The 26211-nt window shown below is 35.0% G+C and overlaps 1 protein-coding gene and 1 long non-coding RNA gene across 4 annotated transcripts in view; one reads left to right on the top strand and one right to left on the bottom strand.

Annotated features, from left to right (window-relative positions):
- Positions 1-1851: 1851 nt before the first annotated feature.
- The window catches only part of LOC123679138 (zwei Ig domain protein zig-8-like), a 520657-nt gene continuing 496297 nt past the window's right edge, over positions 1852-26211 (bottom strand). For both annotated transcript variants that reach the window (XM_045616547.1, XM_045616556.1), the window contains exons 4-6: positions 15771-15964; positions 9429-9555; positions 1852-1975 (exon numbers count right to left, since the gene is read on the bottom strand). In XM_045616547.1, the coding sequence (XP_045472503.1) occupies positions 1863-1975; positions 9429-9555; positions 15771-15964 (434 nt within the window). In that variant the 3' untranslated portion in view covers positions 1852-1862. The remainder of the gene's footprint in view (positions 1976-9428; positions 9556-15770; positions 15965-26211) is intronic.
- On the top strand, positions 21660-25435 carry LOC123679199. 2 transcript variants are annotated; one of them, XR_006747368.1, is made up of 3 exons: positions 21660-21770; positions 22142-22178; positions 25328-25435. It is a non-coding gene; the product is annotated as an uncharacterized LOC123679199 (long non-coding RNA). The 2 variants fall into 2 exon arrangements; XR_006747367.1 differs by lacking the exons at positions 21660-21770; positions 22142-22178 and adding an exon at positions 22186-22998.

Here is a 26211-nt window from a genome sequence, read left to right as displayed (position 1 = left end):
TTCTGCGTTACTGATGTAAAATTCATCTTTAAGACATTCTCAAAAGAAAAAGTTTCATTGGGGATATCAGCTTTTGGTCAAAAATTCTACTACAGTATCTGCAATTTTATTCGTTAATGGAGGAAAGACGTTATCAAACTGCAGTTTTTCATTTCTATTTTTGAAAGACAAAGTTTTTCATTTCTATTTTTGAAAGACAAATAAATTGGATGAGGCCACATATGAGAACCTCGCTGGTTGTTCGATAATATTTGAATTTTCGGTCAGAAATTATTTCCTAATGTTAGCCTTGTGGGTGATATTTGGTGAAAAATCCATAGCCCTCTTTCCACAAATCCAACGAATTCTTTCTCTCAAACATTGACTTTTTCGGTGTTAGCTCAGTTGCAGGGCGCCATTCCGAAAGTTGCTTTCTTACTGATTTGCTGATTTTTCAATCTAGTAGGATCGACGCAGTGTAGAAACCGATTTTCGTACCAAATGTCATGTTTTATCTAATTTTCCATTAGGTAGATTTTGGATGCGATACATTCCGAAAATCAGAAATTTTAGGAATGGTTCCAGAGGTAAGGGTTTTTCAATAAGAGGTGTCATTTTGATATTGAAAAAACAAGTATATTTTAAGAGAAACCAATGGATGTGTATTATTTAATTGTAAAGAGGAAGGTATGTCATTAATGACAGAAAACTATATCAGCCAAATAGCCATGGTTACGGTTATTACACTATTAAACCTTCATTAAAATTTGACCAATTCGCACATTTGCAGCTGTATGTCCTCGATAACTTAATGAATTTCATCTTTAAGGTCTTGAATCGATAATGGAGTATTGACATAGACCTTATCCTTCATCTGGCCCTAAAGAAAGAAGGCTAAAGGTCTTGTGACCAATGTAATCGTTGCCGGCGATGCTCAACCGTCAGAGGTAACACAAGATGGGGTCAATAATGCTGCAGTCCAAAAGACTTAAACCGTTCGGACAGTTACAGGATGGCCTTGTTCTCCTAATCACTCATCAGCCAAATATCGAGTTGTCGCAAATCGGTCTCTAATGGCCATAAGTCGTAGAAGTCGATCTTGAACTTCATTTTTTCCCCTTCGACGTCCTAAGCCTACTCCTCTTCGATTTTGGGCATTATCAAACCACGCTTGACAAAATCTCATAACAGTAGTTGGATTTCTGTTCATACGGTTAGCGATTTAATCCGACCTCTTTCAAATTCACTTAGCTGGCGATAAATTCCGCGTACACGTGCTCTAGGTATTTTAACAATAACTTAACATCGACTTTGGATCTCCTCGAACAGCTGGTTTGTAGTAAAATTTAAAAAACTTGCAAAAAGCGACTTCAATATTTAAGTACCAAAAATTGTTAACATGAAAAAACCTTCACGATTTTTTTCTCCTAATTCAATTATTTACTCCTTGCTATACTATCTAAGTTTTACCAAAAAAATTTTTTTTTAAATTTAAACAGCTCCTTCTGGGTGTGTCAGTTTGTTTGTCAGTTGGTATAATAATGAGTGAATAAATTCCTTTTCACGAATGAGATGTCTGTAATGTCATCAGTAAGATCATATCCTAATGTAATCTGCTTCTCTTACAGCCAATTCTGTATTAAACTTCTGCCCAGTAACATCACGTAGAAGATTGTGGTCTACCACTTCACAGCCATGTAATTTTCTGCACCTTAACTGCTCTTTTACGAAGCCCAAATGTCATAAACAATTTGTTGAAACTATAAAGCGCCTGTAGTAACTTTACGGCCGTCTTAGATGGGAAGGAAGGAGATTGTGTCATAAAACCAGATTATATATAGGACTCTGAGTATGGAAAATGAAAGTCTTATGTACAAGATGTTTCATCTGATGTGTTTTATTATGAAGACAGAGATACTATATACAAGGGTGCAATGTAAAGATGATAGGGGGGCTGTATTTTTGTTTCCATGCTGCATCGCTGCTGGATGCTCTCCTGAAACAAAAACAAAAATTGTATCATTATGGAAAATCATTTCGAAAATAGTAGGGTAAAAAAAAGGTGATTTAACATAAAAATCAATAGAAATTGTATTCCGTGTTTTGAACTTGTTGGTCCATTTGTAATGAAATTAATATGAGGGTTAGAGCAATTCAATGCTAACGCAAACAGCTGTTTTCATTTGCTACATCTAAACTTCTTCTATTATTAACTGAACAGTCGGTAGTTGACCAGGTTAAGTTCAAGTGTACTTTTCGAACCAATTCACCTTACACCGATTACTCACTATGATATTAACTACTCAAATTCAAAAAAATGATATAAGAAGATCCCATAAATATGTGTGCCAAAAATCATCCTAATTGGCAGGTAGTTTTCAAAAAAGAACAAAGTGAATAATGAATTTTTGTAGCTAACTGGTTCACTCGTTAATTTTCTGAGTCGTCAATATCATGAATATAAAGGGTGTTTTTTTTAGAGCTATAGAACTTTAAATTGCAATAAAACAACGATGGATTATTCGATTGACATGAATTTTATTTAACCGCAAGATAATCTTGTGGCATTACATTTTAAATATGATTTCTGGCATATGACCGCCACGGCTGGCTCGGATGTAGTCCAATTTGGACGTCCAATTTTCGATGACTTTTTCCAACATTCGTGGCCGTATATCGGCAATAACACGGCGAATGTTGTCTTCCAAATGGTCAAGGGTTTCTGGCTTATCCGCATAGACCAATGACTTTACATAGCCCCACAGAAAGTAGTCTAGCGTTGTTAAATCATAAGATCTTGGAGGCCAATTCACAGGTCCAAAACGTGAAATTAGGCGGTCACCTAACGTGTCTTTCAATAAATCGATTGTGGCACGAGCTGTGTGACATGTTGCGCTGTCTTGTTGGAACCACAGCTCCTGGACATCATGGTTGTTCAATTCAGGAATGAAAAAGTTAGTAATTATGGCTCTATACCGATCACCATTGGCTGTAACGTTCTGGCCATCATCATTTTTGAAGAAGTACGGACCAATGATTCCACCAGCCCATAAAGCGCACCAAACAGTCAGTTTTTCTGGATGTAACGGTATTTCGACATACACTTGAAGACTCCAAATGCGGCAGTTTTGTTTGTTGACGTAGCCATTCAACCAGAAGTGCGCTTCATCGCTTCACAAAATAAAATGGACGTAGTGCGCGATATGTATTCCGCGCAGAACCATTATTTTCGAAATAAAATTGCACTATTTGCAAGCATAGTTCAGGCGTGAGTCTATTCATGATAAATTGCCAAACCAAACTGAGAATAAATCACTTGACAGCTGTTAAATCGGTTGCCATCTTGAACAGTAAGGCCAACTTAAAGTTATATACCTCGAAAAAAAAACACTCGTTATGATAACTGGGAATTTGCTGTACCATATCACTCAATAAGTCCTGGGCTGGAACATATTGCACTGGCAGATCCATAACACTGTTTTGTTCGTTACTTAGTACCACACTTCCAAACACGATTGTCAAATTTTCAAAGGAGATTTAGTTTGGTGTGTAAAAAATGAATAAAAATAAGTTTCGTGAATTGATAGAACACTTTTTTAATGGGAAAAAATTGATATTTTGTTCTTAACCCTACCTATTCATACAAACCCAGGAAGGCCGTTGATGCTGTTAATGAAACCGATGACATCCTTAGCAGCCTTGGCTATTACTTCGTGGTTATCTAGAACTGACTTTCCCATATGAGTAGTTATTAGGCCAGTCAGCTCCGAGCATTTGAACACTTCGGCTGTTTCTACTCTACTTTCCAGTCTGCAGATCTATCTGCTGACTTTCCCATGCTGTACAAAAGATATTTGCAACGACAGTGTCCAGTCAGCAGTCCTACCATTACCTGAAGCTCAGTTCGTGGTAGCTTCAGGAGCTTTCTGGTATAGGTCGTTGAAAGCACCATAAATTTCTTTGCCTGAGCAAGACCCTGAGTATTCCTCCAGGGTTTTCCTATTGTCCCCTCTCCCAATGTTGAACCGCTGTTTTGTATTGGTATTTTCCAAGCCCACAAAAGAGCTCAGGACCAGCTGGTGTCAACTTTGATGCCTTTTTTGCAAGTATATCAGCTTTTTCATTTCCTTCAATACCACAATGCTCTGGTACCCATAATAGAGTTACCTTATTGCCTCTGGCCAGTTGTTATATGGTATTACGACACTCCCATGTCAGTAGAGACCCCTGGCTATATTATTCCAGGGACCTCAGCATATCCTGGCTGTCCTATGTGATGTAAATACGCACTCCTTTGAGGTTTCGTTTGGGACACTCTTGATAGGCTGAAAACCTTCTAAAACGACCAAAATCCCAAAACTCCAGCTGACAAGGTTTTGACAACTGTATTTTGGTACGTGCATGACTAATTTGACTTTGGTAAAAACATTAACACTGAATACTACACAACTTTATTGGAACGATTGAGTGCAGAAATTGACAAAATACGTCCCCAAATTCAAAAGAAAAAATATCTCCTTCACCAAGATAATGCCCCTTGTTAAAAACTTATGAAAACCATGGGCAAATTGAACGAATTGCGCTTCCAATTGATTCACCATCCAGCTTATTTTCCAGATCTGAACCCCAGTGATTACTGCCTTTTTGTAGACCTCAAAGAATGCTCATTCGAAAGCAATGATGAATCTTTTTGCAGACAAGGTATTGAAAAGTTAAAGTAGCTTTGGAGCACATGTATGTATCACTTTTTGAAGGTAATCACGTTGACGAAAAAAGTCGAATTTTTGAGAAAAAATGTGTTTTTTCGGGTTATTTACTAAGTGAAAAATCGGCAAAACTCGAAAGTGAATTAGAAAAAAATTATTCATTGTGTAGATAAACGTTATAATAGTAAAGGGATGAATAATACCATTTTAGAAATGAGAAAAAATAAATTTGAATGAGTAATAATTAAGTGTTTGTTAACGAATTCCCGATACATTTTTGACATGAGAGTATTTGGATAATCTCTCAGGAATTGAGTTTTTTTTCTCCAACGATTTAAAAGTTTTATCGATAAAAATAATAAACCATAATGGAATAAAAACAAATCATCAACCGACGTCCAGAGAATTTTCGGATTTTCTGATTAGAAAAGCAGGAATTTTTTAGGCAGTTATAAAGAACGATTTATACCCAGAAGCATGAATGAATTGAATGAACGATTAAGGTGAAAATACCGGTGAAAGAGCTCCTTCCGAGTTGAACCAAGGGCATTCATTCAATCTGATTTCATGATTGTCAATTCAGAATTTCTCCTATTTTGAATACATTCAATGCCATCCACAAAATCAACTGCTGGAACATTTAACCCTTAATGAGAAACTTGCATTCACACATTTACATACGAAATATGGAAATTAGGAGGCATTCGGGAGATTCAAGATTTGGGAAAGATTAACCGTGTTGTTGAACTGTAACATTTACGTGGGATGGAAGTTATTGCATTCCATTAATGACTTAAAAAAATAACAAACTCTTTCGTTTTCCAATATAAATTTATGAAGTGTAGTCATGGACGGCGAAAGGAGGTATATTTGCTTATTCGTTTATTGAATATGAAAACGTTTTTGCTTTTTACCAAATAACAGGCCAATTGAAAAGAAATTTTTTTGGCAAAACTCGATTTTTTATTCAACATAGTTGTCTTCGAGGGCGATACAGCGATTATAGCGATCTTCCAACTTTTCGATTCCATTTTTGTTGTACGATTTGTCTTTCCTTCAAAATAGGCCTCAGTTTCGGCGATTACTTCTTCATTGACGCTAAATTTCTTTCCAGCGAGAAATTTTTTGAGTTCTGAGAACAGGAAAAAGTCGCTGGGGGCCAGATCTGGCGAATACAGTGGATGCAGAAGTAATTTGAAGCCCAATTCATGCAATTCCGTTTTCATTGATTTGTGACACGGCGAATTGTCTTGATGAAACAGCACCTTTTTTTCTTCAAATGGGTTTTTAACGATTTTGCCATTCAATAACGCTCTATAATAATCGATGTTGATGGTATGGCCCTTTTGGAGATAATCAATGAATATTAGATCTTGCGCATCCCAGAATGCTGATGCCATAACCTTGCCAGCTGACTGTTGTGTTTTTCCTCGCTTTGGATTCGGTTCATCGTTTGCAGTCCACTCAGCTGACTGTCGATTGGATTCTGGAGAGAAAAGATGGAGCCATATTTCATCCATTGTCACATATCGACGCAAAATTTCAGGTTTATTGCACTTAAACAGCTTCAAACACTGCTCAGAATCATCAACACGTTGTTGCTTTTGATCGATTGTGAGCTCGCGCGGCACCCATTTTGCATACAGCTTTCTCATGTACAAATATTCGTGAATGATTGAAGTACACGTTCAGATGATATTTTCACAATATTCGCCATCTCGATCAACTTCACTCTACGGTCATTCGAAATTATTTTGTGATGTTTTTTTTTATTTTTTCGTTGGTGACAGCCTCTTTTGGGCATCCACTGCGTTTTCCGTCTTCGGTGCTCATTTCACCATGTTTAAACTCAGCATACCAATCAATGATGGTTTCTTTTCCTGGTGCAGACCCCGGAAACTCTTCATCAAGCTAAGATTTTACTTCAATTGTATTTTTTCCCTTCAAAAAGCAATATTTTGTCAGCATACGAAATTCTTTTTTTTCCATCTTTTTTCAAATAACAAAAGTAGCTACACTCACAAAGCAATATCTCACACACTAAGGTCAGACTGCTGTCAAATTTTGACACGTATCGTTTGAAGGTTGGTACTAACTAAAAATCATATGGATTTAATACTAGCACCGCCATCTGTTCATCAGACCGGGGAATTTTCAATTGGCTTTCAAGATTTTCAAGATCTTTCATGACAATAGCTCTGGACAATGTTTTCACCATCCTCAACGTTTATCCTCGGGTTCAAAACCCACACCAGAGTGTTATTTTTTCATACAAGTGAAAGTAGTTTTGAGAACCTCTAAATCAGTTTTTCCCAAAGAACAATACAAAAAATATAAGAAGCTCCATACCGTGCGAAAGTAAGCTCAATACATCCTTGCTTGAGACACTCTGATCTTGATTTTTGCGATTCCTTTATGAATTCAGGCTACATGTTGTGTCCACGTGTATTTATCAGATAAAGGCTGAATCAGCTTTTGTTGTTTCGATTGGATATTTTCTGCATTATCTTATCGTCATAGTACAAGTACAGTTTGTGTCAAAATTCTATCGGAAATCATTTATCTTGAACCTTGTGTTTTTGTTTGGTTAAGTCATGAGTGAAATTAGATGAATTGAGATAAATAAATCTAAGTCGATATACTCATAATAAGGAACAATGATGGCAATTAATATTCAATTGCAGATTATGTTCTGACAACGGGTGATGATAATTCTGAATTTTGAATTGTGTTGGACGTTATAATTGATAGAAATTCCTTATTATAAACTCACACTTCTTAAAAATTCGACTTTATTCGTAAACATCGTAAACAAGAGTCATACATGTATTCCAACGCAACTCTAACGTTTCAATACCTTTTCGTCCTTTTCTGTAGAAAGTTCGTCTTTGTTTTCGAAAAAGGCTTCAACCTCAGCAATCACTTCTTAATTATAGCCAAATTTCCGTCCCTAGAGCGTTCTTTAGTGGCAAAAAGCCAGTAATCATTGGAAGCCGCAAATTAAAAATTATAAATTACCACATTGTAGATTATTGTTGAAAGAAATTATGTGAAAACTCATAATTTTCATAATTTTTTAAAAGAAATATCTCTAATTGCGTTATGAACTGAGCAGTCACGTGGTGGTATGAGAGGTTTATAGCACGCGGCATTCTTCTGATCTGCCAAAGTTTAGTTCAACTACTCCTGTCTCCTCAGCGTTTTTGAGATCCTACCACTTTTCAGGATGATTGAATTAATCTCAAACGTTCATCTGATTTCCCCTTCTTTTTACATCACATGCCAGAATTCAAAATACGTTTTTACGTCTTAATTTTTGATTTTAGGAGAACTGCATTTTCACCGTTTGACCAGACTTTTTGTATTATATTTTTATGTGAAAATAAAAAAAAAATTAATGTTATATCAGTTATATCATGAATATATTTATTCTTCAATAAAAACTATTTGAAATGAATAAAAGTAAAAATATAAATCGATGGTCTCTTGTGTAAAATACAGCGTACTAATGTTTGAACTGATCGCTGAAACGGTATAGACCCCACTTACTACGATGTGTCTTTTCGCGTATCAGTTAAACTTTGGTACCTTTTTATTTCCCCTCTGGCGATGACCACACTCTATACGCTGTACGAAGTTGTACATTCACTTCATCCCCATAGCATTGTGATTGAAGACGAAAAGTGGGTTCTTTACAATAATTCCAAGCGCAGAAAATCATGAGAATATCCCGTCCATGTCGTCGGCCAAACCGAATATTCAAGGTTCGAAGGTCATGCTCAGTATTTGGAGGGACCAGCTCGGCGTAGTGTATTATGAGTTGTTAAAATCGACTGAAACAATCCCAGGTGATCATTTACGAACGCAATTAATGCGTTTTAGCCGAGCATTGAAAGACAAACGGCCGCAATACAACGAGAGACATGATAAAGTGATTTTACAGCATGACAAATTCCATGTTGCGAAAGTGGTCAAGACATATTTGGAAACGTTGAGATGGGAAGTCCTACTCTACCTGCCGTATTCTCTAAACGGTCTTATGAAGAAGTAAAAAATTGGATCGATTCGTGGATCGCTTCAAAAGATGACCAGTTTTTTCAACGCGGGATTCGTACGCTGCCCGAAAGATGGGAGAAAGTAGTGGCCAGCGATGGACAATACTTTGAATTATAAATGTATAACCAGTTTTTTGCAATAAAGCCTCGAATTTCGGGAAAAAAACGGCGGAAAGAAAGTTGTATGCCTATGAAGATTATTGTTTAAAGAAACAATGTGAAAACCTAATGAAAATGGACGGTTTGTAAGAAGAACTATCACTAATTTCATTTTGAACCGAGCAGTCACGTGGTGGTGTTCCTTCTTAAGGGTATAGTACCTTTTCAAATTGGCACACAGTATAAAGACATCGTAGACGAGAGTGCACTTGAAATATTTCACACTTTGGCTCTAAACAACAACCGCCAATCAGTCAAATTCCCCCAGAATCATCCAAAAATCCATAATTCCCAATTAGCGCCTAAAGGTGCCACACACGCTAACGTTCCCTAAATCTCCAAACAGGAAGCAACGTCTTGATTATTCGAGATCGCATCCTGTCTAGATGAACGCCATCGAAACATGTTGATTATCCACCCTCTCCCCAACCCTTCCGCAAGATAAAATCCATATTAAATTGGAAGCCGGCCGCACCCCCAGAGGGGTAGATTCTAGATAAACAAATTAATTGATTTGGCCGATGCTTACCATTAATTACATGGACGTTAACACTTGTCGCCGCTGCAGTGGTGGGCACACAGGAATAGTTTCCAGAGTCCGATAAGTGGACGTTTGTGATGTGCAGCCGTGACGTTAATCCATCAGTCCATTCGATCTGAAACACATGTAGAAATGTAGGGCGGCGTAGCTTTGGGAAGGATACGTGCCCGGAATGCTGAGACGGGGATGAGGAATATTTATTTTACGAGAGACGGGGTTTGGAAGAAATTTTGTTGGGTGTTTTAGCGGAAGATAACTTCCTATTCGCTTTTTATTAAGGGTGGAACCGGTTAATTTCGCATTCGAAAGGGGTTTTAGCCGGGTCACGTGGATCGTAACGATCGCGTGGTTGAGCCTGGATATAATTAAGAATGAATTTAGCAGAACTGCTCTTTTTGGTTTCGTTCTTTGTTCAGAACAGTTCTAAAAATATAGTTCTCCCGGAACTGTTCGTTATCAATCCTTTAAATTTGTTTGTTTGTAATGAAAAAGTAATTTGAAATCGAGAAAATAATTAGAAATGAATATAATAGACTCCTCTTCTTAATGTGTAGTTAAGCCTGTATATAATTAAGAATGAATCTGAATAAACTATTTATGGCTTCGTTCTTTGTTCAGAACAGTTCTAACACAGTTCCAAAACAGTTCAAAAGTGTCAAGCATTCAAAATTGTTTTTTTCATGAAAAAGTAGAACAAAACAGAGAAAATAATAAAGTAAACAACTTCCTATTCCTTTTTTTTTGGAAGAGAACCAGTGGATCGTAACGATTGCGATATAATCAAGAATGAATCTTAAAGAACTATTCTCCTTGGCTTCGTTCTTTGTTCAGAACAGTTCCAACTCAGTTTCGGAACAGTTCTTTGTCAAGCATTCAAGATTATTTTTTTAAATAAAAAGTAAAAAAAAAAAACAGAGAAGGTTATAAGAAGAAAATCCAAAAACACTCCTTTTTCTGATTTGGAACAGTTGTTCAAATTTATCAGTTCTTTTGAACAGTTCTTCATCCATTTTTCAAATAAGGTTAAGAAAGTATTTGAACATCGAAGAAATAAGTCTTGAAGAAATGAATCTAACATCATGGCTTTCTCTGATTCGGTTCTTTGTTTAGAAAAGTAGTTCAGTTGTAATAGTTCTTCGGAACTGTTTTCTGTCAAATCTTCAAATGTTTGAATTGAAAAAGTAATTTAAAATCGAGAAAATAATTATAAAAGAATATAACAGTCTTCTTTTCATGATACGGTTCTTCGTTCAGTATAGTTCTTCAATTGTAAAAGTTGTTCGGAACAGTTTTCTGTCGAATGGGAAAAATACTTAAGAATGCTTTTTTTAATTTGGTCCTTCGTTCAGAACAGTTGTTCTGATGTATTAGTTCATTCGGAAGATTTCTCTGTCAAGTCTTCAAATTTGGTTACGGATATTGAGGAAGTAATTGATAATTCAGATAATAATAGAGAATCAATATAACAGAACTGTTCTTTCCAGTTTGTTTATAATTTCGGAACAGTCTTTCAAATTAAGGTGTAATATGGATTATCTAGGAAGGCTGCGAGAGATATGATAATTATTTCTGTATTGAAATGAAGTTGACAGGAATTTTGTTGGGTGTTTTAGCGGAAGATAACTTCCTATTCGCTTTTTATTAAGGGTGGAACCGGTTAATTTCGCATTCGAAAGGGGTTTTAGACGGGTCACGATTGCGTGGTTGAGCCTGGATATAATTGAGAATGAATTAAGCAGAACTGCTCTTTTTGGTTTCATTCTATGTACAGAACAGTTCCAAAAATGTAGTTCTTCCGGAACTGTTCTTCATCAATCCTTCCATCTGATTTCAAATCTGATTGTTTTAATTGAAAAAGTAATTTAAATACGAGAAAATAATTATCAATGAATATAACAAACTCTTCTTCCCAATGCGTGGTTGAGGTTGGATATCATTAAGAATAAATCTGAAAAAACTGTTCTGGGATTTGTTCTTTGTTCAGAACAGTTCTAACACAGTTCCGGAACAGTTCTTTGTCAAGCATTCAAGAAAACAGAGAAAGTAATTAGAAACATCCCATTTTCATATTAGGTTCTTTTCGTTCTGAACAGAGAACCCATTCAGAACAGTTATTCAGTTGTGATTTTTCAATTGAAAAGTAGAAGAAAACAGAGAAAAGAATCAGAAACGAATCCTACTCAACTCCTTTTTCTGATTCGCCTCTTTTTTCGGAACAGCTGTTCAAATATATCAGTTCTTTTGGAACAATTCTTTGTCAATCCTTCAAATTTGGTTTTTAAATGAAGAAAGTAATTCGACAACAAGAAAATAATAAGAACTACTCTTTCTAGTTTCTTTATGATTTGGAAACAATTTCAAGAAGTTGTCCTTTCTGAACAGTTTTCTCTCAAGCTTTTATATTAGGGTGTTTCAGTGATAGATAACGTCTTATTTGCTTCAATTAAGGAAAACCTGTTGAATTTGAATAATAAATAATTGTGTCATGACCCTGGAAAACCAACAAACATTGATGCTTAAGTTCAGTGAAACTCGTTTTTCTTAATTTATTTCTTCAAGAATATGAAAATATTCATGTTTTTCATCATTCTGACCTCTGAAAGAGGCCATATAAAGGCCGAAACTCTATGAAGGAATAGAGTAAGACTTGTTAGACTTTTTTGTTCCCAACTTTGAATAATAAATATTAACATTTCCGATAAAAGTATTCCAAAAACTGAATATTGGCAGAATAGTTGTTTCCAATAAATAAGATCTTCAAAGTTGTTATTTTGAAGACGTTTCATTTCATTACCATGAATTTTTTTATCACAACAATTTTAAATATCAGTTGAAAGTTGAAGTTGTTGTTTAATGGTATCGTGGAACTAATTTTTTCGATATGTATGAGGGTGTTATATATTTCAAACTGACATTTTTCAGTTGAGTTAATAAATTTAATGATATGTACGCACAAGGTTTAGATAAGAGTACATTTCCAATACAGACTGAAATATATGACTTTGTGTGATATTGTATACAAAAAGCAACAACGCACATTGTGACGTTCAGGTCTATTTTGATCTAGATATTCCATTGGACACAAAAGTTATTCAAAGCCTCTTCTTCATTGAATAATTTACGATTGAAAAGATTTGACAAAAGAAATCTTAGGTCAATGGCTAGGATAATCCTATTTGTTGGATATTTTTGCTTGAAAAGACAGGATATGGATTGTAAAATCGCATATATAATAAGTACTTGGGTGTTCATTTGACAGAGCTAAACTGAAATCTGTATTCATCTTTCAGAGGAGTGATATTGAATTATTCATATTTTTCATTTGAATATAAAACTTGGAATGTATTCCATCGTCTTAGAGCAGATGATACAATCAGGGATGTGTGAGCAGAAAATAACATGTCAATTCACATTTCACACAATTTTGATTTCAATTCATTAATCGGATAAATGGTAATATAGCCCGAATGTCTGCAATTTCAGAATTTTGAGAAGGTCTTTAATGATTGGGTGCGGTAAAAAATGAGGATGAGATCAATTCTTTTTGTTCGTTCGGTTTGCTGCTGTGTATATGATAATTCTTGAATGGAATTTGTTAATCCTTGAAAATTCAAAAGTGATAAATGAGATTATTGTATTGAAAGAATAACTTCAATTTAATTTTTTTCATGAAATATCTCAGACCAGGATGTCTGTTTTCAGTAGATCAAATTAGGTATATTGATGCAAATCTGTATGCGAAATTTCGTGAAAATATTACGTGACAATGTAATTTTTCAAATAAAATAAATTCACGGCATTCAGACAATTTTTTCATTCATAAAAAATTCAATTTTTTAATTTCTGTAATACAAAAGGATACATTTTAATTCTTCTTACTGAAATATACATCCCATTTCATTATATCACCCTCAAAATGGGCCCCTTCCGAAATAATACACATACGCCAAAGAGCAATCTTATTATTGAATTATTTTTCAAAGGCATTTTCGAGAATTAACTTCAGTATTCGATGAGTTCTTCTTGTTCAATATCAATATGTAGGTATATATTGTTCTGAAGTGGAAATTCAAGTATTGGAAGGCAAAGACAGGCAACAATGAATATTATTAACAATTTTTTGTGTGTAATACCCCTTAATTTTCCTTGAAGAAGCACCTCTTAAAACCTTTTTAAAATACCTGTTTAATTAATAGTCAATTGATGATGATTTGAAAAATGAAAGCGCAACAGATCTAGTGCCCATAGCGTAGGTCAAGGAACGACAAAGTGAAAGGAAGAAGTTAATGATGAGAAAAATCAAAGAAATTTGTTGAGGTTAACTCGTTATTTTGGTTTGGCTAAGGTCAGGTTCCAGAATTATTCAAGACGAGAGAGATGTCAAAGCGATTATGTTACATTTCTTCGTCGATAACAGATCTAGAAAGTGATCTTCAATTCATTCAACCCAAACAACGCAGTTTGGGTATCCAGTGGCGGAACAAATTCGATTTCCTTCGATATTTATGAATTCATATTGAAGCTTGGATTTTAATTCGCATATATTCGACATAATATTTTAATGGAATTTTGATTTAAATTTAAATTTAATTTTTGAAGGAAGAGATACTTCATCTGAGAAACTTAGATTTGCATATGATAAAACTTGAATGAAAACATTTTTCGGGGTTGAAATGCAAAAACTCTATATGAAATGCAAAAACTCTATTGAAGTCAGGAACTGTTGAGCGCTTGTTATTTCATGCTTCAATTATGTTTTTGGAGAACAAAAAATACTTAATATACAAATAGATATGGTCTTCTGCAATTTCTATTGTTCTGGATACGCAATCAATATATTTTTATTAATATTTCAGCCGAAGCTTGAAGACAAGACTGTATATATGTGTATAAGGCAGAAGAACAAGCCATTCCATGAAATACAAGTCAAGTTTGATGATATTTCACTTGATCGTGTGAAACAGCACGAATATCTAGGGTTGTACATTGATGAAAGATTGAATTGGGGAAAACACATAGAACTCATGATACGTAAGGAAACTCCTGTGGTGGGTTCACTGAGAAGATGCTCATTAAACAACACAAAAAAATGATCTACCACAGCTTGATCTCCTCCAGACTGAGGTACCTCATTGATTGTTGCGGAAATGCATCAAATACATTATTAACAAGGCTACAAGTGTTCCAAAATATCACTATAAAAATATTATTTAGCTATAGCATGTTAACACCTACATCAATATTATATAAGGACACTAAACTTTTGGACATTCATAACCTAAAGAAATTGGAACAAGTTAAATTGATACATGGCATGACGAACAATTATATTGAGTCAAATTATAGATTTACACTAGTACATGATGTACATACTCATAACACCCGAGATAGAGGTACATCAGAAGTAAACTCAGGTTTATAAGGAAAGCCCAGGACTCCCCAATTTACCGAGAAAAAGAAGTATTTAACCAAACACCAGCAGCAATAAAGTATATAAGAACTAAAAAAAACTTTAATATTAAGCTAAAGTTGTACCTGAAAAATTTATTTTGTTTAGTTTAACGTTGTTGTTGTTTTTTGAATGTTTTATAGTATTTTATGATAATTTTTGTATATTGGTAAATAGGCTTTGTCACCAGTAGTTGTACTGTATCTGGCAAGAATAAAGAAGTAAATAAAATGTTCGAAAATTCCAAAACGTTTTTCTCAGTAATTTTCATGGTTCATATGATACTAATTATGATCATATATCATTTTTCAAGAAACGTCCAGTAACTCGCCAACTGAAGATATCTACCATATGCTTTCTAATATTTAATTATTTCGAAAAAAGATACCGGAGGTCTTTGAAGACTTTCTCTGACTCTTATAGTTTTTATATTCTACAACATACGAAAAATTCAGAAAAATTGACCGGTGACAATGTTTCCATTAGGTTACTGCCAGGTCTTTTTCATCTCGATCGAATCTGCAGTTTTGATATTAATGGGAACAAAATTTCGTAAGGCTACAGAGACCCTAGTTGGATTTCAAGAATTAACCAACTTTACCACGGCATTAACCTATCCTGAAAAAACAGGATAAAGACTAAAAAAAAAAGAAAAAAAAATATGAAAATTCTGTCAAAATAAAGTCTGCAGAATACAAGTATTCTAAAGGATATGAAATGAAGTTTTCTATTCAATTTTAGCATACGCAACTTCGAAAAGAACACGATTAGAGTTCAACCGATCAATCAATACAATTCTACCGACCCAGAAATACTTCCAGAAGATTTCGCGAAAAACTTGGGAAAGAAAAAACGTAAGCTGAAAATAAACTTTAACTCACCTCTTCCCTGATCCTGGCGTTTGCGTCGATATCATTCTGCGATGTCTCCTGGGGCAGCTCCAATATTTCATCACCTTTGTACCAAAGCACAGTCCCCAGGTTGTGTGGTCCTTGATTAATCACGCAGGATAACGTGACAGAGCTTCCTGCCTTCACGTGGAGATCGCTAGGACCCAGGATCCTGGCCTTGGCCTCTGCAACAGGACGCATCAGTTACATTAGAATCAGATTAATTTTATTTGGATTTGTCAGACGTGGAATTCTTTGAATGTTCAGCTTTTTGTCAGACTTTAGACTTGTCAGATTTGGATGTTCAACTTTAAGAGGGATTATCACCACGTGGCTTTCAGCGTATCAAAATTTAGGTACCCATTCATTTTGCCTCTGGCGCTACTGTGATGACCAAAATTTATGCAGTGTATGAAGTTGTACATTCGTTTTAACTTCTATTTCTTTTGGAAGCAAATGAGTAGACGCCAGCACTGTACGACGCTAGATTATTTTTTTCACAAAATTATAGTTTTACCTTTTTTGGCATGATTTTCTGTAGGTATTGTTTCACGAATATTTTAAAGATACAGGGTGAATCTTCGACTTGTACATATATTTTAACCGAAGATTACAATAATTAATTACAATAATTTACTGGGTGTGCCATTTAAAATTAGAAAGTAATTGTCTGTTTCCGGTATAACTAGGGATCTTAGAGATAAAGGTCATTGTCTCAAAGCCCAGTATGCAAATTTTTAGCACAAACTTATGATTAGTTTTCCACTCGGTTTTCCATAACCGTCTAATAGGCTATCGCAGTGCAGAACCTTGTATACGGCTATCTAAGAATAATATACACACATCGTCAAACGTCTTGGACCCCCTAGGTTTCTTAAGATTTAAACAATTCATGTTCTGGAAATGAGATGAATATTTCCCTCTATTTCAACTGCAATATATTTGATAGAACATCTTTGTTTGTTACTCTTCGCTTTATGCAGGATGAGACAAAATAGGAAAAATGAGAACAAAATTGAATTTATCGATGAATTATAGTTATTTATTTATTTATTTAATACACAACCGATTCCAAATTCAACAGTCCTCATTAACACCTCTTCTTTCAATCAACTGCCCAATACCCCTTGGCTTCCCACGAATCAAGTCATTGATGAAATTTTCAAGCATATCGTTCCATTCTTCCTGAAGTGCTAAACTCAATTGTTGAAAGTGGGTTTTGGCGATTGGATATTGCTCTCCCTAAGTTATCCTATACGTGCTCAATTGGATTAATGTCTGGTGAGTTTGCTGGCTAGTTCATTCTACGGATATTGTCAACTTGAAGAATGTTTTGAACCCTTTGTGTGAGGTGTGATGGGACGTTATCATCCTGATAATGAAATTCGTTGTGCAGAAGAATAATGTTTGGTTCAATGATGTTATCTAAGAAGATGGCACCTTTCATTTTTTTTTCAACAATGATAAGAGGGGTACGGTGACCGAACATTATATCCTTCCAGCACAATATTAATCCGCCTTGAAAGGCCACAACTTCTCGGACGAAATTGGGTCACTCTAGTCTGCCTGGACCTATCCAAACCCTTTCACGTCTACTATCACTTTGCAAAACGAATCGTGACTAGTCCGAAAAAAATACGTTGCGGCATTTTGGTAAAAGCCAGTCTTGGTGTAGTTCTGTCCATTACCGACAGGTAGCTCTATGTCCAGGTGATAGCCGAGGTACTCTCAAAGGTCTTCTTGACCTTGAATTGGAAGAATGCAACTACCTCCTTATGTTACTGGGTGAGACTACCCGTCTTTAGGTCCCAAAAAATGACTTGGAAGGGCTGTTACAGATACCGTTCGATTCCTTCGAGTAGAATTTGCGATATAATGGTCTTCCCTAAATAATTTGGGTGACCCAAATTATTAATCGCTGTTTTGGAGAGCGCCTTCAAGATGCTTGAATGGAGCGGAAAGGTTTTAAATATAGATGGCTTGAACTTAACAAATCTGCGCTTCGCGGATCACATAGCTCTAGTCGCTGACAACCTACAAGATATCAGGAAAATGTTGGAAGATCTTCGGAAGGTATGTGCTCAGGTCGGGCTGAAAATTAACATATCCAAGACAAAATACATGACGAATCTGGTCCCTAGTGCAAATATTGCCATTGGTGACCATGATGTGGATTTGGTGGATAGATACATATATCTGGGTCATGAAATACGAATCTCGAGAGACAAGCAAACATGCGAGTTGAAAAGAAGAATAACGCTCTCTTGGGCTGCGTATGGCAAACTTGGGGGTGTGTTTAAGAGTAATCTCCCGGTTTGTCTGAAGCGAAGGGTATTTGATTAGTGCATTTTGCCGGTTATGACCTACGGTGTCGAAACCTTCACTCCAACTGTCACATCTGCTAAGAAGCTTAGAGTTGCGCAACGTACGATGGAAAGATCGAGGCTCGGTGTGTCACTTCATGACCACGTTAGAAATGAGGACTTACGGGTGAGAACAGGAGTCTCAGATGTTATCTATCAGACAGCTAGGCTCAAGTGGAACTAGGCTGGGCTTGTAGCGCGGATGGTAGATGTACGATGGACAAAAAGGCTGCTCGAGTGGGGACCAATAGCCGACAAAAGAAACAGGGGAAGACCTCCCACGCGATGGACTGACGACATCAAGAGGATGACTACAAACTGGATGCAGAGTGCTCAGAATAGAGGACAGTGGGCAGAAATGAGGGAAGACTATATCCAGCAGTGGATGCAAAGGGCTGGTTGATGTTGATGATGATGATGGTCTTCCCTTGCTGATGTTACTCTGGATCGACCAGGCACCGGTCTCCGGGAAACGCTGCCAGGAAAAGAACCACTATGCGACTAACTGAAGTCCATGGAATATTCCAACGTTGCGCAGTCTGGTGGTTCGACAAAGTTTCTTGATGTAGGACTAGGATTCTTGCCCGGTCAAACTAAGAAATTGGATGTCCCGGCATTTTCCATGGAATATTCTCAATATTACAACTGTTGTTATTCGCTGGAAACTGATTAACTTCGAATAGACATGTATAGGTATTCTCCTGAACAAGATACATTTTTTGCTGGTTTATTGTTTTCATTTAAGTGATAAGATAGTGAAGATTTCACAAACAAAAAATTATCATGTTGCATTCAACAAGTTGAGAGTTGATAGGGGGGCCAAGACTTTTGACGACGTGTGTTTATTATTCATATAGAAATGAATAGTGAATTGCGCATCGAAATAAATATACACTACAGATAATAATGTAATTAACTTGATAACTTATCCGCATCAATATTAATTAATTTAGTTCCATAAAAATACTTTGGGAATCCATTCATCGAATCCACGGAGATCCTAATTGAAAATTTCTGTCTAACCTAACTAATATTGCCTAAATGATCAACCGTGTGGGTCGAAAATCCCCGGAAATGATTGTAATTAATAAATTATCCCAGGAACTGGATCGCGATGGAAGGAATCGGCCCAATATACATGTGGTCCGCAAACACGTCTCATACGCTGTTTGCCCATATCCGGAAGTAAAGATGAATGGATGCCTAACGCCGGATATGAGCTAGCTGGCGACCCGGGGTCTTAATCCCATAGATTTTGTCGTTGAAAACGTAGTTTCGAGATGCAGGGCCGGCTTGAGGGTGAAGCTCAATCTTATCCAAGTACAGGGTGGGCTAATTTCGATGTTTTAGCACTATAACTTTTAAACCAGAGGAGATAGACAGAATCTGATACCCCATTCTTTGTCTCTTTTTCAGAGAAACTAATAAGGGTATTATTCATTTTTGGCTACCTTCTTTTGTTTTCGAGTTAAGGTGAATATTGGAAAAATTGCGATATCGAAAAACATTTATATCTCCGCCAATACTAATGATAGAGCTCTGAAATTGAAACATTATACAGACACTTTTTTTCGTAGAATCCAGTGGCGTGCTCGTCTTTTCAAAAAGGTTTTCAATTACGAAGCTATGACCAAAGTTATGTTTTTTCAAATGGGAACAATAGATTTCTATGTCATTTTTGAAAAGCTTAATTTGAGTATTAATATAAATGATAAAGAATGGTCAAAAACCTTTTTTTACCTAAGAGTCTCAATATTTATATGGTTCTATTATATTATACGCCACTGGATTCTATGTGAAAAAGTGCCTGTATAATGTTTTAATTTTAGATCTTTATCATCAGTATTAGCGGAGATATAATTTTTTGTCGATATCATCATTTATACAATTTTCGCTTATATCTCGAAAACAAAAGAAGGTGGGCCAAAATGATTATTACTCTCATTAGTATCTCTGAAAAAAAAAACGAGAATGGGCTATTAGATTTTGTCTATCTCCTCTGATTTAAAAATTGTAGGGCTAAAACATAGGAATTTGCCCACCCTGTACATAATGACTTATGTTTTATTAAAATACAGGGTGTAACATGAGTGGTTGGCCATATCCTAGTGGTGAATAGAGGTTTTCCAGGGCTTTCAAAAAAGGTTGCTTGTTGTGTATGCTAACACTGTTAGTCTCAGAGATAAAGGGTGATTCATGAAAATTGGCCTTAATTTCTGTTATCCATAACTTGGAAATCAGTAGTCTGAATTTGTTTGAATTTTGTGGATTTGATCACTTCATAGATCCCTTCAAAACATTTCATGTTATTTTAAAATTTTCAGTGCAGTACTCAGATTATTGAGTTTTTTCTTATAGATTCCGAAATCTGTATTTTTTATACGTTTTACACGTCGTTATTGCCATGAAAATATACATAATTCAGTGTAAAGAGTTCTTTTTAGTTTGTAACACTTTTTTGAAAGGGTTGAAAACAAAGGAATTTATGTTTCCCGTAACTTTTTAAAAATATGGTCCTGTTTTTATTTCTTTTGTGATGATATTTTATCACTGAAATTAAGAATGTTATAAATTTCTGTTCAATATTTCTTCATTCTAAAACCCTCAGCACCTAATGAGTGGTGTAATATTCTGCGTGAAATATTAATCAGAAGTAGGCATGATCAAACTGTGAATTCTTTCAAAACAAGAAATTAAATATGAAACAAAATAATGTAACCATCTCGGAAAATGTGGAACTGTTAGTGTATTCGCTTCAGAAAAAAATTTTATGTTTAAACATTTATTTTTTTGGAAAATTCAAACTTACTCATTTCAATTCAAAACATAGTATTGAAAGATGAATATAAAAAAGAATTTTAGAAATGAAGTCCTTTCACATTTTCCGAGATGGTTACATAATCCTGTAAATACTGTAAATGTATGGAATTCAAAATCTCAGCTGATAATATCAAATATTATCATGAAAGAAATAAAAACAAGACCGTATTTTGAAAATGTTACATAAAACATGAATTCTTTCGTTTGCTATTCTTTCGAAATGAGTGTTCCATACTCTTAGTTAGATTTTGTGATGAAATACTTTTCAAAATTTCGTTTCCTCAATTTTTGCCATCAGAATTCATTGGTCATGTTCTCAAGTTAGAAGGATCAATGAAGTATATCAACCGATTTTTGTACGAAACTTAATGCAAATACTGCTTTCGAGGAATGTTTTTAAGGATGTACGGAGGATGAATAGTTTTTTCATTCATTTTTGAATTTTAGATTGTCCAAAACGTAAATTGTGAGAACTTGAAGCGGGTAATTTTTTTGTTCTATTGATTATTGTTGAAAATAATGAGCCAAAAGTCCCATTAAATATGTAATTAAGTATGATATTTATAATAATCGAATGCAAATTACTTTTAATTGAAGAAATTCACAATTACACCATTCTACACTTGCCCCATTTTTTTCGCTAAACAAGGTAATGAGAGTTAAATGGCATAATTTCTTTTACCCAAGGGGTATAAAACGTGCCTTTAGTTGGTAGAAAAATCTAGTCAACTTCTTGAACCAGCAAAATGAAGTTATTCTCTATTTTTGTCTTTGTTGTACTCATGGTGATATATCTAGCACAGCCCATGTAAGTTATTTCCCACTTTCTATTAAAATTCTATAAAAATTTGAATGAAATTCCAGTATTTCATTTTCCATATTTTTTTCATTTTTATGAAATTTTGAATAATTATGTGATATCAGTTCTTTTCTAATTATTTCATATATAGAGGTTTTGAGACAAAACACCTATTCTAATAACTATAAATAATTGCGTAAAGTTAGAGAATAATTTTGGAACTATATCAAATGTTGAATAGTGATTGATAATTATCAATCAATCAAGAATATCAATCGATTATAATGGATTGATATTCTTGATAATTGATATTACGGTTAATTTTTAGGAAATACTAAAGAATTTGAAATAATGTACTTAATGACATATTATTTTTTCAGAATTGCAGAAGATGATTCTGATAGTCTTGAAAAATGAGTGAGTAAGCTTTCGCAACGTTCCCAATCATATTGATGAAAAATTCATTTTGGATACATATTTGAACACTTATTGAACAAAAGCTGTGAAAGTTTTGTTTTATTTTATTGAAATAAATATAAATCTCTGTGTATAAATGACATAATACAAAATACAATACAAAACAGTTGAATAGATCTTGGTATTTTAAGAAATTTCGAATGGAGCTCAACACATTCCATCGAAGTAATATTTCTCATACACAAGTGACTTTCTCTTTGGATTAACACATTTCTGGGTAATTCGAAATGAAAAATCTAGCGTTTTTCTCTTTCCAAAAGCTCTGCAGTTGGCTATGCCGAAATTGCAATAAAAAAGTATGCAAACGTGATTTCTTTGAATTTTTGTTTACACAATTTGTTTTACAATTATAACAATGGCTATAATAAACGACATTTCGATATAAATAAAAACTGAAATAAACGCATCATCTCTATATTTATTCGAGTGATTCATACTACTTTACAGAATTTTCTAGACATTGAAAACGTATCCATCAAATGCTTTATCGTTAAAATGCCCTATTACCGAAAGAACATTATCTTCATTCATGTCTGTCCATTGAAATGGACGATGACAACTATTTGCTTATCTTCCTTATACATTCACTTTCGATAATTGGAAAAATTATATATTTTTCCTTCGAAAAATTCGTGGTGGTTGGTATAAAAGGTTCGCTTTCCTTTCATTTTGAGTATTCACTGAACTGTATCAATATGGAATTCTTCTCTTTGAAAGCAGCCGTCGCAGCATTTGTGCTTTTAATTTTGGACAGTGTAATGTGAGTAACCATTTTTAATGTTTCAATTTTCTTTCAAATATGCACATTATCTGAATTTTAGCTTCTTATTCTCGATGATAAACCCCTAAATCGTCCGGAAAAAAAATTGCCTTTCCCTGAACTTTTTACGTTTAAGAATGTTTAAATTGAAAAAATTCGTCTGGGTTTTTCAGGAATTGAAGAAAATTAAAAAAATTCAAATGAAATTAAATTTTCGAAACTTAACACAACATTTACATGATTTTGAAAACAAGTATTGCTACGATGATACTTAATACTGTATTTTTTTAAGGCAAACATTCATAACAATTTACTCAATTTCCAGGACTTAACAGTAAAAACATATTTTTAAAAAATTCGTCAACATAGTCAGCTTTAAGAGTGATATATGTACCTACTTCAATCGTCTCCCCACTTTTCAATACCTTTTCTTTAGAAAAATTGGTCCTTTATTTCGGAATAGGATTCAACCTCGGCAAACATGCACTTCTTCATTACATTAGAGTCCAATTTAAAGTCAGCATACCACGTTTTAACCATTATTGCCGATGAAGCAGAGTCTGAATAACACCCATCAAGACATTACTTTGCTTGCACAGTATTTTTTCCAAACAGAAAACAATACACGCAAGTCGTTTAACACCCTTTTCAAACAACAAATAAATGTAGCCTTCAATTTCTTGATCTAGACTCAACTCTATGTTTCGAAATTTTGACACGCATCTGTTGAAGCTTGGTAGTTACAAGAACGTGTTATTATTATTACTTTATTATCCACTGAATCAGGGTTGTGGCGGCTCTGTTAGCCTTTCGGGAATTGCGACCAAATGGTTTATTGTTGTTAACCCTACCTATTCATACAAACCAAGGAAGGCCGTCGATACTGTTAACGAAACCGACTATATTTTTTGGAGCCTTGGCTATTACTTCGTGAGGTTACAGAACTGACTTTCCCATGTGAATGGTTCTTAGGCCAGTCAGCCCTGGTCATTTGCACACTATGTGTTTGACAGTTTCTACCTCCTTTGCACAGAGCTCGCAAACCTCATATGTTGACTTACCCATACGGTACAAAAAGTATTTGCACCGAAAGTGTCCAATCAGCAGTCCCACCATCACCCCAAGCTCGTGGTAGCTTCAAAAGCTTCTTGGTGTAGGTCGGTGAAAGCACCACAAATTTCTTTGCCTAAGAAGAAGAGGAACACGGAGTGTTCCTCCAGAGGATTTTTCTATTATCCTACTCCCATTGTTAGAGCGCTGCTTTAAATTGGTCTTTTCCAAGCCCACAGAAAAGCTCAGGACCAACAGGTGTTAACCTTGATGCCCTTTTCGCAAGTTCATTGACTTTTTTGTTTCCTTCAATACCACAATGCCCCGGTACCCATAGTAGAGTTATTTTATTGCCTCTGGATTTATGGTATTACGGCACACCCATTTCAACAGAGACCTCTGGCATGGCCTAGTTATCCTTAGTGGTGTAAATACTCACCCTTTGAGGTTTCTTTAGAGACTCTCTGGCGCTAGTATAGACAGCTAAGGTCTCGGTTTACAAGATAGAGAGCTCACTTTCCCAGGAATCTAGAGATCCTCGTTTTAGGCCTATATACTCCAATAACTGTACTTCTCACTGATTTTGATCCATCGGTATACCACATGGACGATTTAGGAAGTTCATTCCACTGGGACGGTCATCAATGACCGTTTCAAAGGGTACTTCGAAATCGAAGATAGTTGTCATCACATCCGAAGGTTTTGTCAAGAGGTTTGAATCTAATTGATTCAATATCCTCATAGGTCTTATCCAGGTTCCAGTTTTGAAGATTGGTACTAACGCGAAAGTGTTAGTTTCGGAGTTATGGAATTTTGATTATAGATATTTTCCCTTCCAATTTTTTAATCGTTTTGTTGACTGTTCTATTGAATAATATGAAATATTTTTCAAAGGGATAGGTACATATTATGTAAAATTTTCAGTGTTTTTTGTTTGTGTCTCCTATTCTGTAAAATGTATTTTGACTATGGAAACAATGCAAAACAATAGTGACGATGTTTTTGTTTGAAAGAGTATCTACTTTTTTCATATTTTTATTGCACCCGAACGAGGAATTTACTTTTTATTCCTTTCATGCTATTCTTTTTATATTTATCTTTATATCTTCAAATTCTTTAGAATATTATGAAATTGTTGCCATGTTTTCAATAGATATATAAGAAACAAGATACCTACACCCCATTTTGCACACTGTGATTTATTCATTTTTATGATTTACTTTTAACTTCAAACCTATTCAGAAATATCTGAATTAATTTCATTATTATTCTCTTTCAGAACTGTCATAGCTACTGATCCCACGATGACTCCTACTACTACACCACCTTCGTAAAATATTTATATGAGGGATCTAACATAATGACAATAAATGAATATTATTATTAATGAGTGTTATTATTGAAATGATGCATTGAATTTTCGTTGTCGAGATTTTCTGGATTTGAGTCTGCTGAACTACAACTTTTTATTTATTTAGATTTGATTTTTTCAAAGTAAATTTCCACAATTTGAAAATGTTGTTCTGGCGTTGAACGATTCATGATGAATTGTCAAATCTTATTGAACAGAAACGTCAAATCAGTTTGACATTCTCCACTGTCAAACCATATACAACAACCATTTCATGCAGCTAAAATAAAGCTTTTTTTAGAGCTATAGAACTTTAAATTGCAATAAAACAACGGAGGATTATTGGATTGACATGAATTTTATTTATCTGCAGATAATCTTTTGGCATTACATTTTAAATATGATTTCTCGCATATGACCGCCACGGCTGGCTCGGATGTAGTCCAATCTGGACGTCCAATTTTCGATGACTTTTTCCAACAGTTGTGGCCGTATATCGGCAATAACACGGCGAATGTTGTCTTCCAAATGGTCAAGGGTTTGTGGCTTATCCGCATAGACCAATGACTTTACATAGCCCCACAGAAAGTAATCTAGCGTTGTTAAATCACAAGATCTTGGAGGCCAATTCACAGGTCCAAAACGTGAAATTAGGCGGTCACCAAACGTGTCTTTCAATAAATCGATTGTGGCACGAGCAGTGTGACATGTTGCGCCGTCTTGTTGGAACCACAGCTCCTGGACACCATAGTTGTTCAATTCAGGAATGAAAAAGTTAGTAATCATGGCTCTATACCGATCACCATTGACTG

The sequence above is a fragment of the Harmonia axyridis genome, chromosome 1, assembly GCF_914767665.1.
Source record: "Harmonia axyridis chromosome 1, icHarAxyr1.1, whole genome shotgun sequence".
Classification (NCBI taxonomy): domain Eukaryota; kingdom Metazoa; phylum Arthropoda; class Insecta; order Coleoptera; family Coccinellidae; genus Harmonia; species Harmonia axyridis.
The sequence above is the reverse complement of the archived record's forward strand: the minus strand, read 5'-3'. Positions and strand labels throughout refer to the sequence as shown.